This window comes from Dendropsophus ebraccatus, chromosome 3 (assembly GCF_027789765.1).
Source record: "Dendropsophus ebraccatus isolate aDenEbr1 chromosome 3, aDenEbr1.pat, whole genome shotgun sequence".
NCBI classification, from domain to species: domain Eukaryota; kingdom Metazoa; phylum Chordata; class Amphibia; order Anura; family Hylidae; genus Dendropsophus; species Dendropsophus ebraccatus.
The window spans coordinates 61,254,557-61,270,132 of NC_091456.1; the positions used below are offsets into that span (position 1 = coordinate 61,254,557).

At 41.7% G+C, this 15,576-nt stretch overlaps 2 protein-coding genes across 4 annotated transcripts in view; both read right to left on the minus strand.

Annotated features, from left to right (window-relative positions):
- LOC138785683 (tight junction protein ZO-2-like) overlaps positions 1-15,576 on the minus strand; it is a 273,858-nt gene that overhangs the window by 109,425 nt on the left and 148,857 nt on the right. The window lies entirely within an intron of this gene.
- ENTREP1 (endosomal transmembrane epsin interactor 1) overlaps positions 1-15,576 on the minus strand; it is a 51,878-nt gene that overhangs the window by 25,792 nt on the left and 10,510 nt on the right. For both annotated transcript variants that reach the window (XM_069961871.1, XM_069961870.1), the window contains one exon: positions 4,122-4,232. In XM_069961871.1, coding sequence (XP_069817972.1) covers positions 4,122-4,232 — 111 coding nt within the window. The remainder of the gene's footprint in view (positions 1-4,121; positions 4,233-15,576) is intronic.

Here is a 15,576-nt window from a genome sequence, read left to right on the forward strand (position 1 = left end):
TTAGGGGGCTGTCTACTGGGGAATTACCTACAGGGTGAATTCCTATGTGGGGGAGTGCCTACTTCAGTATTGCCTACATGGGGGGCTGCCTACTGGGGGATTACCTACAGGGGGGGGGGGGTACCAACATAAGGGGGATGCTACCTACAGGGGAATAAAGTAAATGGTGGATAAGCTTTCTTGAAGAGCAAACTATCAGGGGGATACAATGACAAGCAAAAAGGTAACATAGTTTTGAACTTCTGACCTTTTTAGGCTCCGTATCACACCATGCACACAGTTTTAAGTGGGAAACTACCATCATTTCATAGACAATCATCTTGTCTATCTCACGGATAAATTTGGTTTGCAACTATTTAGCATACAGTATGCTTAGTTATACAGCATTGTTACTGTTTTTCTCCTAGCGCTGAAACAATCTTTTTCTTCTTGTTTCTTCTTGTCTTCTTACTACAAATTACAGCCTGTTTTACCATTCCCTAACAGTTCAGTGTGTTATTAAGAAGATTTCCCAAGCAAAGAAAAAAATCTAAATTGTATTTTTATTATTTTGTTAGAATTTTGTAAACCCACCTTTGGCTTTCAACACAGCCTGAATCTTTCTGGGTATGATCACGTTCAGATTCGAGACGGTCTCGACTGAAATTTATTCCAAGATCTGATCTGATCCAACTTTTTTTTCAACTCTACCCACAAGTGCTTGACTGCTTTGAGGTCTGGGACTGTGCGGGCCATTATGACTGAACCGTTTCTTCGCCGTATCTTGGCGTATGCTTCAGGTCATTATCCCGCTAAATAACTACAGAATGTTGTCCTTTTCAAACCCATACTACTTGGATGTACTAAGTAATAAATAACTAATCTTGTTGGATCCTTACATAAAGCACAGCTTTGAGACCACCATTGATCCTGGTCAAGTATCCAACGCCTTTGGCTGTGAAACAACCCCAAATCATTAGGCTTCCTCCACTGAATTACACAACTCCTTCAATTACTCAATCTGTTAGCCCCCATTTGTGTGTGAGTGTGTATATATATATATTTTTATATATATATATATATATATATATATATATATATATATACACATACATACACAGTATATACACAGTGGTGCCTTGGATTACGAGCATAATTCGTTCCGGGACCATGCTTGCAATCCAAATCCACTCTTAAACCAATGCAAAACTTCCCATAAAAAAATCACTAAAATGCAGACAATTGGTTCCATGTTGATTACATGATTACATTGATTACATGTAAAAACAAATAAAACAAAGATTTAGAAACAGCTGAATATATGATATTATAAGTTACTCTACAGTATAGCAATCAGCATGTGGAGTATAATATATAGTAAGGGCATAAACCTGAAAAAACAGCAGCAGTTTGTAGATACAGGATGGAACTGCAGATCCACATAATGGAGAGGATGGGAAACACAAGGGCTGACAGAGACTGCAAGGAGAATAAAGGAATGAGCAGGGCAGATGTGAGCACACTATAGCAGCGCTCTCTGTCCAGGGAGAGAGGGGTTACAATTATGAAAAGATTCCCTCCACAGTCCTGTCCCCTGATGCAAGCCCCAACCTGAAGTGGATCTGCTATGATTTAGAAGGTGATGGAGACTTCCTGGGTCAGAGTACAGTGCTGTAGACCCTGCTATGCAGACCATGCCCCTTCCCCACTCACGCTCCCACCCGGGGCAGGAAGCTCTTAAATTAAAGCAATGCTCTTAAACCAAGTCAACATTTTGAAAAACTGTGAGCTCTTAAATCAAAACGTTCGTAAACCAAGTTACTCTTAAACCAAGGTACCACTGTACAGTGGGGAAAAAAAGTATTTAGTCAGTCACCAATAGTGCAAGTTCTCCCACTTAAAAAGATGAGAGGCGTTTGTAATTTACATCATAGGTAGACCTCAACTATGAGAGACAAAATGAGAAAACAAATCCTGAAAATCACATTGTCTGATTTTGTAAGAATTTATTTGCAAATTATGGTGGAAAATAAGTATTTGATCACCTACAAACAAGCAAATTTCTGGCTCTCACAGACCTGTACCTTCTTCTTTAAGAGTCTCCTCTTTCCTCCACTCATTACCTGTAGTAATGGCACCTGTTTAAACTGGTTATCAGTATAAAAAGACACCTGTGCACACCCTCAGTCTCCAAACTCCAATCTGGTGAAGACCAAAGAGCTGTCAAAGGACACCAGAAATAAAATTGTAGCCCTGCACCAGGCTGGGAAGACTGAATCTGCAATAGGCAAATAGCTTGGAGTGAAGAAATCAACTGTGGGAGCAATAATTAAAAAATGGAAGACATACAAGACCACTGATAATCTCCCTCGATCTGGGGCTCCACGCAAAATCTCACCCTGTGGGGTCAAAATGATCACAAGAACAGTGAACAAAAATCCCAGAACCACGCGGGGGGGGACCTAGTGAATGAACTGCAGAGAGCTGGGACCAATGTAACAAAGCCTACCATCAGTAACACACTACGCCGCCAGGGACTCAGATCCTGCAGTGCCAGACGTGTCCCACTGCTTAAGCAAGTACATGTCCGGGCCCGTCTGAAGTTTGCTAGAGAGCATTTGGATGATCTAGAAGAGTATTGGGAGAATGTCCTATGGTCTGATGAAACCAAAGTGGAACTGTTTGGTAGAAACACAACTTGTTGTGTTTGGAGGAAAAAAAAAAATACTGAGTTGCATCCATCAAACACCATACCTACTGTAAATCATGGGGTGGAAACATCATGCTTTGGGGCTGTTTCTCTGCAAAGGGGCCAGACCGACTGATCCGGGTACATGAAAGAATGAATGGGGCCATGTATCGTGAGATTTTGAGTGCAAACCTCCTTCCATCAGCAAGGGCATTAAAGATGAAACGTGGCTGGGTCTTTCAACATGACAATGATCCAAAGCACACCGCCAGGGCAACGAAGGAGTGGCTTCGTAAGAAGCATTTCAAGGTCCTGGAGTGGCCTAGCCAGTCTCCAGATCTCAACCCTATAGAAAACCTTTGGAGGGAGTTGAAAGTCCGTGTTGCCAAGCGACAGCCTCAAAACATCACTGCTCTAGAGGAGATCTGCATGGAGGAATGGGCCAACATACCAACAACAGTGTGTGCCAACCTTGTGAAAACTTACAGAAAACGTTTGACCTCTGTCATTGCCAACACAGGATATATAACAAAGTATTGAGATGAAATTTTGTTACTGACCAAATACTTATTTTCCACCATAATTTGCAAATAAATTCTTACAAAATCAGAAAATGTGATTTTTTGGATTTGTTTTCTCATTTTGTCTCCCATAGTTGAGGTCTACCTATGATGTAAATTACAGACGCCTCTCAATTTTTTAAGTGGGAGAACTTGCACTATTGGTGACTGACTAAATACTTTTTCCCCCTCGTATATGTTTATATATACAAGTGTTTACACTGGAAGACCTGAAAAGGATTAACAATGATTTTGAGGTCAGCTCAAAAGATGCGATCAAAGACATATAAACAACTTTTTATTCATTGTTTAATCGTTACCGCATTTACACCAGAAGATTATCGCTTATATTCAAACGATTTAATGTTTTATTTCTGAATGACAACATGCAGTGGTGTATGCACTGAATCTTCATTCATTCATTTTTCTAGTCTCTGGTGCTCCAGGGTGATGGAGTGAAGGAACATGAGAGGAAGATTCAGTACACACACCACCGCCTCCCGGCTCACTGTTAGCCATAAAGATAGGAAAGTACCTTAGGGGCTTTACTCTACTGGGAAGCACTGAGTTGGTGTTATTCCTTACAGGGGACACTATATCCAACTGAGGAAAAAGGGGGCATCATTTCCTACTGTGGGGTACAGAAGGGCCATTATTCCCTCCAGGAGTCATAGAGGGGACACTGTTTCCTAATATCCAAATAATACAGGCATTTCCTACTGGGGGCACAAATGGGACGCCATATACTGGAGGCACCGAGGCAGCAATATCTACTACTAGGTACAGAGGGTCACTCTTTTCTGTTATGGATAAAGAAGGAAGATAGGGTCATGCATACAACATGATTGTTAAATATGGTGGGCTATAGAATAAGAATAATATAAAACACTTACCAAATGACAGCTGGGAACACTAGATACAAATTGAGCACCTTGGCATCCTAATATGAAACCAGCCAGGTTCAGTAGTACACAGACCACTGACAGCATGACAAACAGGTTTACCTATAGAAGAATGGAAAAACAACACAAATATTAATAATTCAATGCTATGTTTGAATGCACTGCAAAAATGACTAATTTGTGCCATCAAAACAAAGGAAACCACATTAGTACCCCCAATTATATGTTAATTGGGTCAATTAGCATCATTGCGGAGTCCTGTGATAATACACAGAACATTGTAGTCTTCGATATAAACAGAACATATGTCAATAGAGCCTTACACTTCAGTTAGCAATGACGTTATCTTCTCAGAAGATTCAGAGCCAATCACTTTACGCTAATAAAAGCCATCCTAAGAGCTTTTGCATAAGCTCATGAAATTATTTTGAGTAAAGAATTCCCACTGTTTTATTGGTCAAGTTTAACAGGCCAGATAGGATGTATACCATATTGGAGCTCAACCCCATTAAAGTAACAAGATTGCTATTGGTTAACTGCCAAAGTTTCAAGGTGCCTGAAACTAATGACCTTCTTCCCTATGGGCTATATCATAATGTATTTAAAAGTTATAACAGAGCTTGTGATATTAAAGTGTTGTAGGTTTGGTGCAAATCAATGTGCATTGGTGGGATGCAATTTAAAACGTTACTGTCACTTTAGAAACTATTAAAAAGTTTTGATCAGTTGGTGTCTGGGTGTTAGAATCAGAAGGAGCATGTGGTCGTGCGCTTTACCTCCATCTCGCTGCTCTATCACTGGAGCCTTCATTAGTTACCTCACTGGCATCCCCTGATATGATGCTAAGTGCTGATGGGTTGCCAACAATCGGGAGCCTAAAACAGACTGGTCAGAAGCTTTCTGCTGACTGAAGTGAAGGCAGTTAACAATTGAACTTCTTACCCTGAATCAGGAGACATAACTCTTATTTCAATCTGCTGCTCCAGTGCCAACACATACGTTTTCGAAGTTTTATGCAAATTATGCAATAAAGACGACAGAGTGTCCCCATGGGTTGCAAAAGCCAAGCAAAGTTCACAGAGTTACAAGCAGGCACATATGCATATGTAAGGACAGAAGGAACAAAAAGTTTCTGGGCTTCTGCAGCCTAGGGGAATGCTCTATGGATTTTATTAAGTAAATTACATAAAATGTCTAAAGCATATATCTCAGTGCTGGAGCGAAGAGTTATATACAGTGGTGTCTTGGATTACGAGCATAATGCGTTCCGGGACCGCGCTTGTAATCCAAATCCACTCTTAAACCAAAGCCAATTTTCCCATAAGAAATCACTAAAATGCAGACAATTGGTTCCACACCCCAAAAATAATGATTTTTTTATTCTGAATAACATGTAAAACAGATGAAATAAACATTCAGAAACATCAGAATATGTCATATTATAAGTTACTGTACAGTAATGGAGAGGATGGGAAACACAAGGGCTGACAGAGACTGCAGGGAGCATGAAGGAATGAGCAGGGCAGATGTGGGCACATACATGCAGCACTCTCTGTCCAGGAGAGAGAGGGGTTACAGCTATGAAAAGATTACCTCCACAGTCCTGTCCTCTGATGTAAGCCCCAGCCTAAAGTGGATCTGCTATGATTTGGAAGGTGAGGGAGACTTCCTGGGTCAGAGTACAGGGCTGTAGGTCCCGCTAGGCAGACCATGCCCCTCCCCCACTCGCCCTCCCATCCTATACAGGGAGCTCTTAAAACAAAGCAATGCTCTTACACCAAGTCACAATTTTGAAAAACTGTGAGCTCTTAAACCAAGGTACCACTGTACACTGATTCAGTGTAATAATCTCTTTTGTACACTGCCTTTACTTTAGTTGGCAAAAACCTAATGACAGCTCAGCTTTACAGGTGTTGGCCTGCGTGGGAAAACTATATATATATATATATATATATATATATATATATATATATATATATATATGTATATATATATATATATATATATAGTTGTATTTAGAACATAATAGTAAATGAAATATATAAATAAATAATTAATTAATTAATATAAATAATAAATAATAAATAAACAAAAAAAACAATAAATAATAAAGAGCCTATGCTTGGTGGTTATGGGTAATCTGGTGTATTTACAGCAATCTGGGGTGGTTATGAGTAATCTGGGGTGGTTACAGGTAATCTGCGGTGGTTACAGGTATTCTGGGGTGGTTACGGTTAATCTGTGGTGGTTACTGGTAATCTGGGGTGGTTACTGGTAATCTGGTGTGGTTACTGGTAAAATGGAGTGGTTATGAGTAATCTGGGTGGTTACAGGTAATTTGGGGTGGTTACAGGTGAAATAGAGTGGTTATGATTAATTTGGGGTGGTTGCAGGTAATCTGTGGTGTTTATGGGAAATTTGGTGTGGTTACACACAATCTATGGTGGTAACCTGAGGTGCTGTGTGCTGTAGCTGGCAGTCCCCTTGTGAGCATGTTGCCTTTTGGTAGTGCGTGAAGTGGATTATGCACAATCTTGGGTCTCCTACTGTAATGATATGTCAAAGAGTTAGGGCTCAGCGTTTGTGCCGGACTCTGGCACACCTCATCACTATTTTCTCCTCCCTCTTCTTCATGAATTATTTCTACCCGACCTCCTGTTTGCTCATGCTGTCAGCCAGTACATATTTTTATATACTTGCCTTATACTTTATAGGATTGCTTATATTGTGGTATTTTAGCATTGTAATTTATTATGTGTGTCAGGCTTGTAGAGTTGGTAAGCCACAGCTCTTACTCCTGTATTTAATCAAATTTGGCAGTCCCCTGGTGAACATCCTCGTTTGTGCCACACTTTGGCACGCCTCACCACTGTTTTCTCTTTCCTCTTCTACGTGAATAATCTCTGCTGCTCCTCCCTGCTCGCTCACTCTGTCAGCCAGTGTCTCTGAGTGTTATTAATAATAATAATAATAATAATAATAATAATAATAATAATAATCATTTTTATTTATATAATAATAATCATTTTTATTTATATAGTGCCAACAGATTCCGCAGCACTTTACAATTCTGGGGGTACATACATAGACAAAAAATAGACATTACAGAGATATACATATAATTATTCATACATGAGGAGTGAGATCCCTGCTCGCATGCATGAGCTTACATACTATCAGGAGGGGGTGCAAGACAAAATGGCAGAGGGGCAAAGTGCATCGTTGTTCTTATGGTCCAGCCATCTTTATAAATAAGGCAGTGCAGGTAAGGAGGGGTGAACCTGTCACCAGCCAATGCCTGCATGCACAGGTCTAAGTGCTTAAATGCTTGGCGTGTGTGTGTGTGTATGTATGTGTCTGTGTGTGTGCGTGGTGGAGGTGTCTGTGTGTGTGTGTGGGGGGGGGGGGGGGTTGAGGGTTGAGTCAAAATTAGGGAACCTGGTAGTGTTGATTTCAGACATAAACTGCCTACAGGGGACTGATCTGCAATCAGATATAATTAAATCTCCATGCTCAAAATTATTTTTTTTACACAATGATGAGAAAAATTAAATAACTATATTCCATTTTCATCAGGGGAATTGAACCCAGAAAAAAAACCTGTTGGGCGATTTAGCCCTAGACCACAGCTACAATGCAGTTAGGCTAGGAGATTCAACTATATCTGATTGCAGATCAGTCCTCTGTGGGCAGTTTATATCTGAAATCAACACTCAGAGACACTGGCTGACAAAGTGAGCAAACAGTAGGCCGGGCAGAAGACATGATTCATGTAGAAGAGGGAAGAGAAAACAGTGGTGAGGCATGCCAAAGTGTGGCACAAACAATGATGTTCACCGGGGGAATGCTAAGTTTGATAAAATACAGGAGTGAGAGCTGTGGCTTAGCAACTCCACAACCTTACCACCCTACCACAATATAAGCAATCATATAAAGTATAAGGCAAATATATATTAAAATAGCCATCTCTTTATTGCAATAGACTGATAGTTATGTCTCAATACAGACAGAATTAAAATAAAAGGTAACACCTCTATTAGGTAGCTATTATACAGGTAGTGTTTGTGTCGACTTTTATGGCTGTTTTTCATGCAGTCAAATCCAGTAGTGGATCCAAAAAGAAGAAAAGTTATAAAGGTAACATGTAACTTTGTTTCCCTTTGCATACATAAAGCTTTGACTTAACCTCTTAAGGACGCATGACGTACCGGTACATCATGCGCCCGTAAGAGGTGTTCAGAGCGTGGCCGCGCGGCGACCCCGCTCTGAACCGCCGTGGTCCCGGGTGCTGCTTGTAGCACGGGACCGCGGGTATAAGCGGGCACGGTCCGATCGCCGTGCCCGCTAATACAGTAATCAGATGCAGCTGTCAAACATGACAGCTGCATCCGATTACCGGATGCAGCACTTCCCTGGTGTCTAGTGGCGGAGATCGCTCCTCCGGGACGTTGTCGCCGTCGCCGGCTCGGCACTCGTTTGTTTTCGGCTGCAGCAGCCGAAAGCAAACGAGTGCCGATCTCATTGATCTGTGCTGTATAAGTATACAGCAAAGATCTCAATGAGAGATCAAAGTGTATATACTAGAAGTCCCCCAGGGGGGATTCTAGTATATGTGTAAAAAAAAAAAAAAAAAAAGTATTGTTATTAGTAAAAAGCCCCCTCCCCTAATAAAAGTTTGAATCACCCCCCTTTCCCAGGTTTTAAATAAAAGTAAATAAATAAATAAACATGTTTGCTATCGCCGCGTGCGTAATCGCCCGAACTATAAACAGTGTAAGCGCAAAAAAATCCTAAAGTGCAAAATTGCGCATTTTTGGTCGCATCAAATCCAGAAAAAATGTACTAAAAAGTGATCAAAAAGTTGTATATGCGCAATCAAGGTATCGATAGAAAGTAAACATCAAAGCGCAAAAAAGGACACCTGACACAGCCCCATAGACCAAAGGATAAAAGCGTTATAAGCATGGTAATAGAGCAATTTTAAGGAACATATATTTGTTAACAATGGTTTGAATTTTTTACAGGCCATCAGATAAAAGAAAATTTATACATGTTATATTGTTTTAATCGTAACGACTTGCATAGGCATGCATAACAAGTCAGTTTTACCCCAGGGCGAATGGCTTAAAAACACATTCCCCCCAAATAAATGAAATGAACACAATTTTACCACACTTTGAATTTTTTTCTGGTTTCGCAGTGTACTTTATGCAAAAATTCAGCCTGTCATTGCAAAGTACAGTTAGTGATGCAAAAAATAAGGGCTCATGTGGGTTTCTAGGTGGAAAAATGCAAGTGCTATAGCCTTTTAAACACAAGGAGGAAAAAACGAAAACGAAAATTGGCCCCGTCCTTAAAGGGTTAAAGTGTCACTGTCGTGAAAAATTATAATTTTTTTTTTTGCAGAAATCAATAGTCCAGGCGATTTTAAGAAACTTTATAATGGGTTTATTAGCCGAAAAATGCATTTTTATCATGAAAAAGCAGTTTGAAGCTCTAACCCGTCTTCATGGTTCTCTTATGGAGAGAGCTAAATAAAACACCAAAACAGGACAACAAAGTGTTAATCTACAAATACATCGCCCTTTATCTCCTCTGACAGTCACCACTGACCTCTCTGAGCTCTGATTACAGCTGTCACCCAGCTCTGTGACTGTAATCCTCTGTTATCTGCTTTCTGCTGTCGGCTAACTCCCTCCTTCCTAATCCCTCCTCCCCCCTCCCTAGAACAGACTGGGTACGTCTGATCCAACAAGTCACAATTTCCTGATTTTTTGCAGTGGATGGAAAAGAGGAAGGAGGTGGGGGACCTGGGAAAAGGCTTTCTAAATGCAGATAATGGCATATTTGGCTAATAAAGCCAATTACAACGTTTCTTAAAATCACCTGGACTATTGATTTCTGCAAAAAAATAAATAAATACGACAGTGACTCTTGACTCCGCTGGTGGTAGAATATACACTATTCTCCATACAGAAGAGACATTAAATACAACTCACTACAAATTCTTCCAAAGAACCGGAAAGGTCAGCTCTATGCACCATGTTTTATGTCCAGGTGATTGGTTTCTAAACTGCTGTTAAATGGGCCGTCCAGAATTACAAAAACATGGCTGCTCTTTTTACAAAGAAAACAGTAACATGTGGACAATCAGCAGCTCAGGAATGATAGCTACCCTCACAATCATCAAATAAAAAAAAAATCTCTGTCCACAAAACATTGAAGAAATTGTATATATATATATACTCCTACCTAAATAGACTGAATGCTGTCATAAATTGAAGGTTTACTTCAACTATTAGTTTGAGTGCCTTCACATGTGCTGAGTTCACAAAGGATTTCCCGCTATGAGTTTAACAATGAAATCTGCTGTAATACTCTGCACCATTATATTCTCGCAGCGGATTTTCATTCCACTGCGCCTATGTAGTTTACCTAATTAGCTGCTGTGACGGTAAAAATATTAAACAGCCAATACTTATCCGCCTGCGCTTCCCCTGTGCGCTTTTGCTTGAGTCTCCAAGTCCCTAGATCACTGACGGCCAACTCAGCCAATCACTATCTGCTGTGGGACAGTGCTCTGATTGGCTGAGCGAGCCACCAGTGAGCGAGGACTCAGGACTCAGAAGTAGGAGCACGCCGAGAGATCGCGGGCAGGTGAGCATGGGCATTCACATGCATTATAACTGCCATTAAACTGGAATGATCAGCAGATTAGATGAATCTAACCTGTTGAAAGCTCTCTAGTGGGCACGGGGTGCTGAGGATAATGGTATATCTCTTACCTTCATCCTCCGCGCTGTTCCTGTGCTGTTCATTATGAAATACTCTACCCAGTTAGCCATTACGATCACTGGGGGAGGGGCTACCACCTCCTGAGCACTGATCCAGCCATCCACCTCCATTGCTGATCATTTGGGGGGCACACAAGGAAACTAAGGAGCTATCAGCACACTAGGGAGCTATCATCTGGTTACATTTATCTCTAAGTAAAAATAAATAAAAACTGTTACTAACTGAAAATAAGTAAATTGTTTCCCTAGGCTAATTATATGATTATCTTTTGCTAATCATATTACCAACCATGCATGCTTACCAGGAGACAATGGCCTTTGTTAGGAAAATCTGCTGCGAGAATGCTGGGCCATAGACTATGATGGTACTAAGAATCACAGTGGATTTAACTGCAAAACTCTCTGCCTAAAAACTGCTGCAAACTCTGTACATGTGAAGGCACCCTAAGGGTATGCATATTTTACTGCCATTTTTTTTTTACTTCTTTTATTTTTTCACCGTATACTATATTAGTTAGTTGAATTGTACAGATTATATGTGACATTAAAGATGGAAAAAGTTTTGAAAATTTTCTTAGTTTTTTTTTTACATGCTAAAAAACTGGCATTATTACAAGGGTATACAGACTTTTTATCTCCACTGTATATCAAAGAGGAAATATCAGACACTTTATCAGGAAGAAATCAGAAATAAGGAAAGTCACATTATGGTCACAAAAGATCACAATTTTAAAACATAAACAAACATGTAACAATACAAAATGCAAAAGCCAAGGCTAAGTTCTTCTGAGAAAATTGGTACAACAAAGGGTCAGTGTGCACAACAACAAAAAGAGAGCAGCAGAGTTTCACATGCCGTATGACTGCATTAAATTAAATAAAAAATAAATAAAATAAAACTCTACTAAATGAAAAAAAAGCAAATTGTTTCCTTAGGCTAATTATTTTATTAACTTTTGCTAATCATATTATCAGCTATGCATGCTTACCATGAGACAATGCGCTTTGTTATGCAACAATTCGGTCAGTATAATGTCACCGTGTGGTTAGTGAGGTTTTGTTGGTGTGACAGGAGAGCTGACCATAAAATGCGAGCACCCTCAAGAGTCTCTGCTAGTGAATGTGGATGCACAGCAGCTGTACACATGTACAGTGAAGGGAGACACCTAGTAGACATGTGTATAAAGTTAATCTAAACATAGAAAACTTAAAGGGAATCTGTCAGTAGCATGGTCGATTCTAGGTTCTCTGTTGCCTTCACTCCATAAAACATGCCATCCCTAAAAGACTCTACAAAGCTGCCGCCCTGAGCAATAAACTCATCTGGCCTCATGGCAAAGACTGCCCAGGTCAGTAGGTTTATGCTGCCCTTAAATGAGGACAGCATTAACTAGTGATATAAATGCTGAACAGATCGGTTAATTACTAACATCATTCTGTTCAGCTGTTCTCCTAATATGCAGCAGAATAGGATTCTTGCAACAACACCACCCCCCCCACCATCCAGCTGCTGAGTGACATTTGGCTGCCTATCAGCCAATGCCAATGCCAATCAGCATCTGGTGGGCGGAGTTTTCAGCTTCTCATGAAAATCCAGGACTACTGGGCTCACGCACATAATGGAAAGGACTACTTATTGTCTATGTTATTCAGGAGAATATCTCCAAATAAGTAAGTAGGACATTATTCTGTCTAGCGTCTCTGTCACTAGTTTATGCTACCCTAAGATAGGACACCATATAAGTGCTGACAGAGTCTCTTTATAAAAAATAGAGGTTAAACAGCTTGCGATCACAACCCCTGTTAATTTCTTTAAAAAAAATTGTGACAGTGTGTCTTTAAGGTGATACAGGTTAATCAGATGAACATTTAGGCTATGTTCCCACTTTGTATGACACCGGCTACCTTGTGACCCGGCCAGGTCAAGGAACGGAATGTCAGAAAAGATCATCTCGGCCGGTACTGGAGTAGGGGTCGGATGATCTTTACTCGCGCTGAATCCGGATGCGGACGCATCTGTGCGTGCCCGCATCTGCATTCCCCACTACACACAATGGAGCGCGCGACTGCGCATTGTGTGGACTGACAGGGTTAATTAAATAGCGGCCGCAGTAAACTGACATGTCAGTTTCTTGCAGCGCCGCTAGGGATCCCGGATGGAGTGTATACCATGGGGGAGATTTATCAAAGGTGTAAAATTTAGACTGGTGCAAACTGCCCACAGCAACCAATCACAGCTCAGCTTCCAGCTCTGGTAACATGATAGAGGAGCTGTGATTGGTTGCTGGGCCCAGTTTGCACCAGTCTAAATTTTACACCCTTTGATAAATCTCCCTCCATGTGTATACACTTCGGCCAGGATTTCTTAGAAGGTACCACTACATAAGTTCCGTAGTAATGATGGCCGTTGTTTCAACAGCCGTGATTATTATGAAACTTACGCAGTGGGAACATGTCCTAATACTGTATACACTACAACCATAATTTCAAAGTCACAGCCAGGTTTTCCACAAAAACCTTTGGAATGCAATCCGAATGCTGTGAAAACCACACAACCAGTTCTCCTGATAATCCAGGGAACATGGCACGACTATTGACGGAGAACTGGGGTCATGGTTTTCAGAGACCTCAAAACGCATTTGCAAGGCAACTAAATGGGGGAGGGGGGTTACTAAAGACCGGCATTTGCTGGAGCATAGTGGAAGACATTGTAACTCATGCAACTTGTTGCAGGCGCCCTCTGCCAAGCAGCAACTGCAAAGCGGAGTGCATAAAGACAGCATAACAGATACACAAAAGGACAGGCAGCCTCTAGCAGCATCCCCTTCCTCATCTTCACATACTCAGCAGGTTTGGCAGCTGGCAGACATGCTGACCTGCTATAGTGACAGGATTTCCCCTCTTCTTTCTGTCACAAGTGCTAATCATACAGGAAAGGAGTAGCTGCTGCTGTGTGTACACAGGACAGCTCCCCGAATTACCAGGCCCAGCTGTAAGCCCCTATTTCCATGTAGCTGCTGCTGTGTGCACACAGGACAGCTCCCCGAATTACCAGGCCCAGCTGTAAGCCACTATTTCCATGTAGCTGCTGCTGTGTGTACACAGGACAGATCCCCGAATTACCAGGCCCAGCTGTAAGCCCCTATTTCCATGTAGCTGCTGCTGTGTGCACACAGGACAGCTCCCTGAGTTACCAGGCCCAGCTGTAAGCCACTATTTCCATGTAGCTGCTGCTGTGTGTACACAGGACAGCTCCCTGAGTTACCAGGCCCAGCTGTAAGCCCCTATTTCCATGTAGCTGCTGCTGTGTGTACACAGGACAGCTCCCCGAATTACCAGGCCCAGCTGTAAGCCACTATTTCCATGTAGCTGCTGCTGTGTGTACACAGGACAGCTCCCCGAATTACCAGGCCCAGCTGTAAGCCCCTATTTCCATGTAGCTGCTGCTGTGTGCACACAGGACAGCTCCCCGAATTACCAGGCCCAGCTGTAAGCCACTATTTCCATGTAGCTGCTGCTGTGTGTACACAGGACAGCTCCCTGAGTTACCAGGCCCAGCTGTAAGCCCCTATTTCCATGTAGCTGCTGCTGTGTGCACACAGGACAGCTCCCCGAATTACCAGGCCCAGCTGTAAGCCACTATTTCCATGTAGCTGCTGCTGTGTGTACACAGGACAGCTCCCCGAATTACCAGGCCCAGCTGTAAGCCACTATTTCCATGTAGCTGCCAGTCTCTACATCTCCTCACTACCTGTGACCTCACACCCTACTGACCAGGGTATGTGAGGGCATCATAGCAGAGTGAGTGAAAACTCTGCAGACAGGAGCTGTAATGTCTGGTTGGGCACCAGGAAGTTATGCACATACTGAATTACACCAGGACGGCACGAGCAATCCACTGTCCAATCTCGCTCAATGAGAGCAGCATTGCTACAAAACAACATGTAAATAATACAAGCAGGTACACCCCTGCCTTGATGTTCTCTCCCTGGATATTACTTTATTATGGAAGCTGTGCCTATAGATAGCTCAGCCATATCCCAAATAATTTATAGCATAGTATATACAACAGCATATCTCTGCATAATACAGTCATGCAGTTACTAATAGCACTATACAAGGGCTACACCACACCATGGCCATGTATACTGTATCTACTGCAAAGACCAGTATAACCAACATTACCCCCGTATGTTCATCTTAGGCTAGGTTCACACTGCGTTTTCAGCATCCGTTTAACGGATCCGTTTTTTTTAACGTCCAGAAAAATAGGGTCAGCAACGTTTTTTTGTCCGTTTTGGTCCGTCAAAAAAAACTGATCCGTTTTTTTAATAATGGAAGTCAATGGAAAAACGGATGCACACAAATGAATCCGTTTTTTGCAATCCGTTTTTCATGCGTTTTTTGCAAAAAACGGATGCGTTAAACGGATGCTGAAAACGCAGTGTGCACCTAGCCTAACTCTTCTGGTCTCCATCCTGCGAGACACAGGGACAGGATCCCAGAGCAGGCGCTATGATGCCATTGCATTGTGCTGGCCAATGAGGGGATCATATGCTGCATGGACTCACTATGGAAGCCAGGTGTTAGTGATGCTTTCAGTTCAAGTTATAGTAAGTACAAGGCAAAAACAGCATAGAAAACCAAATAGT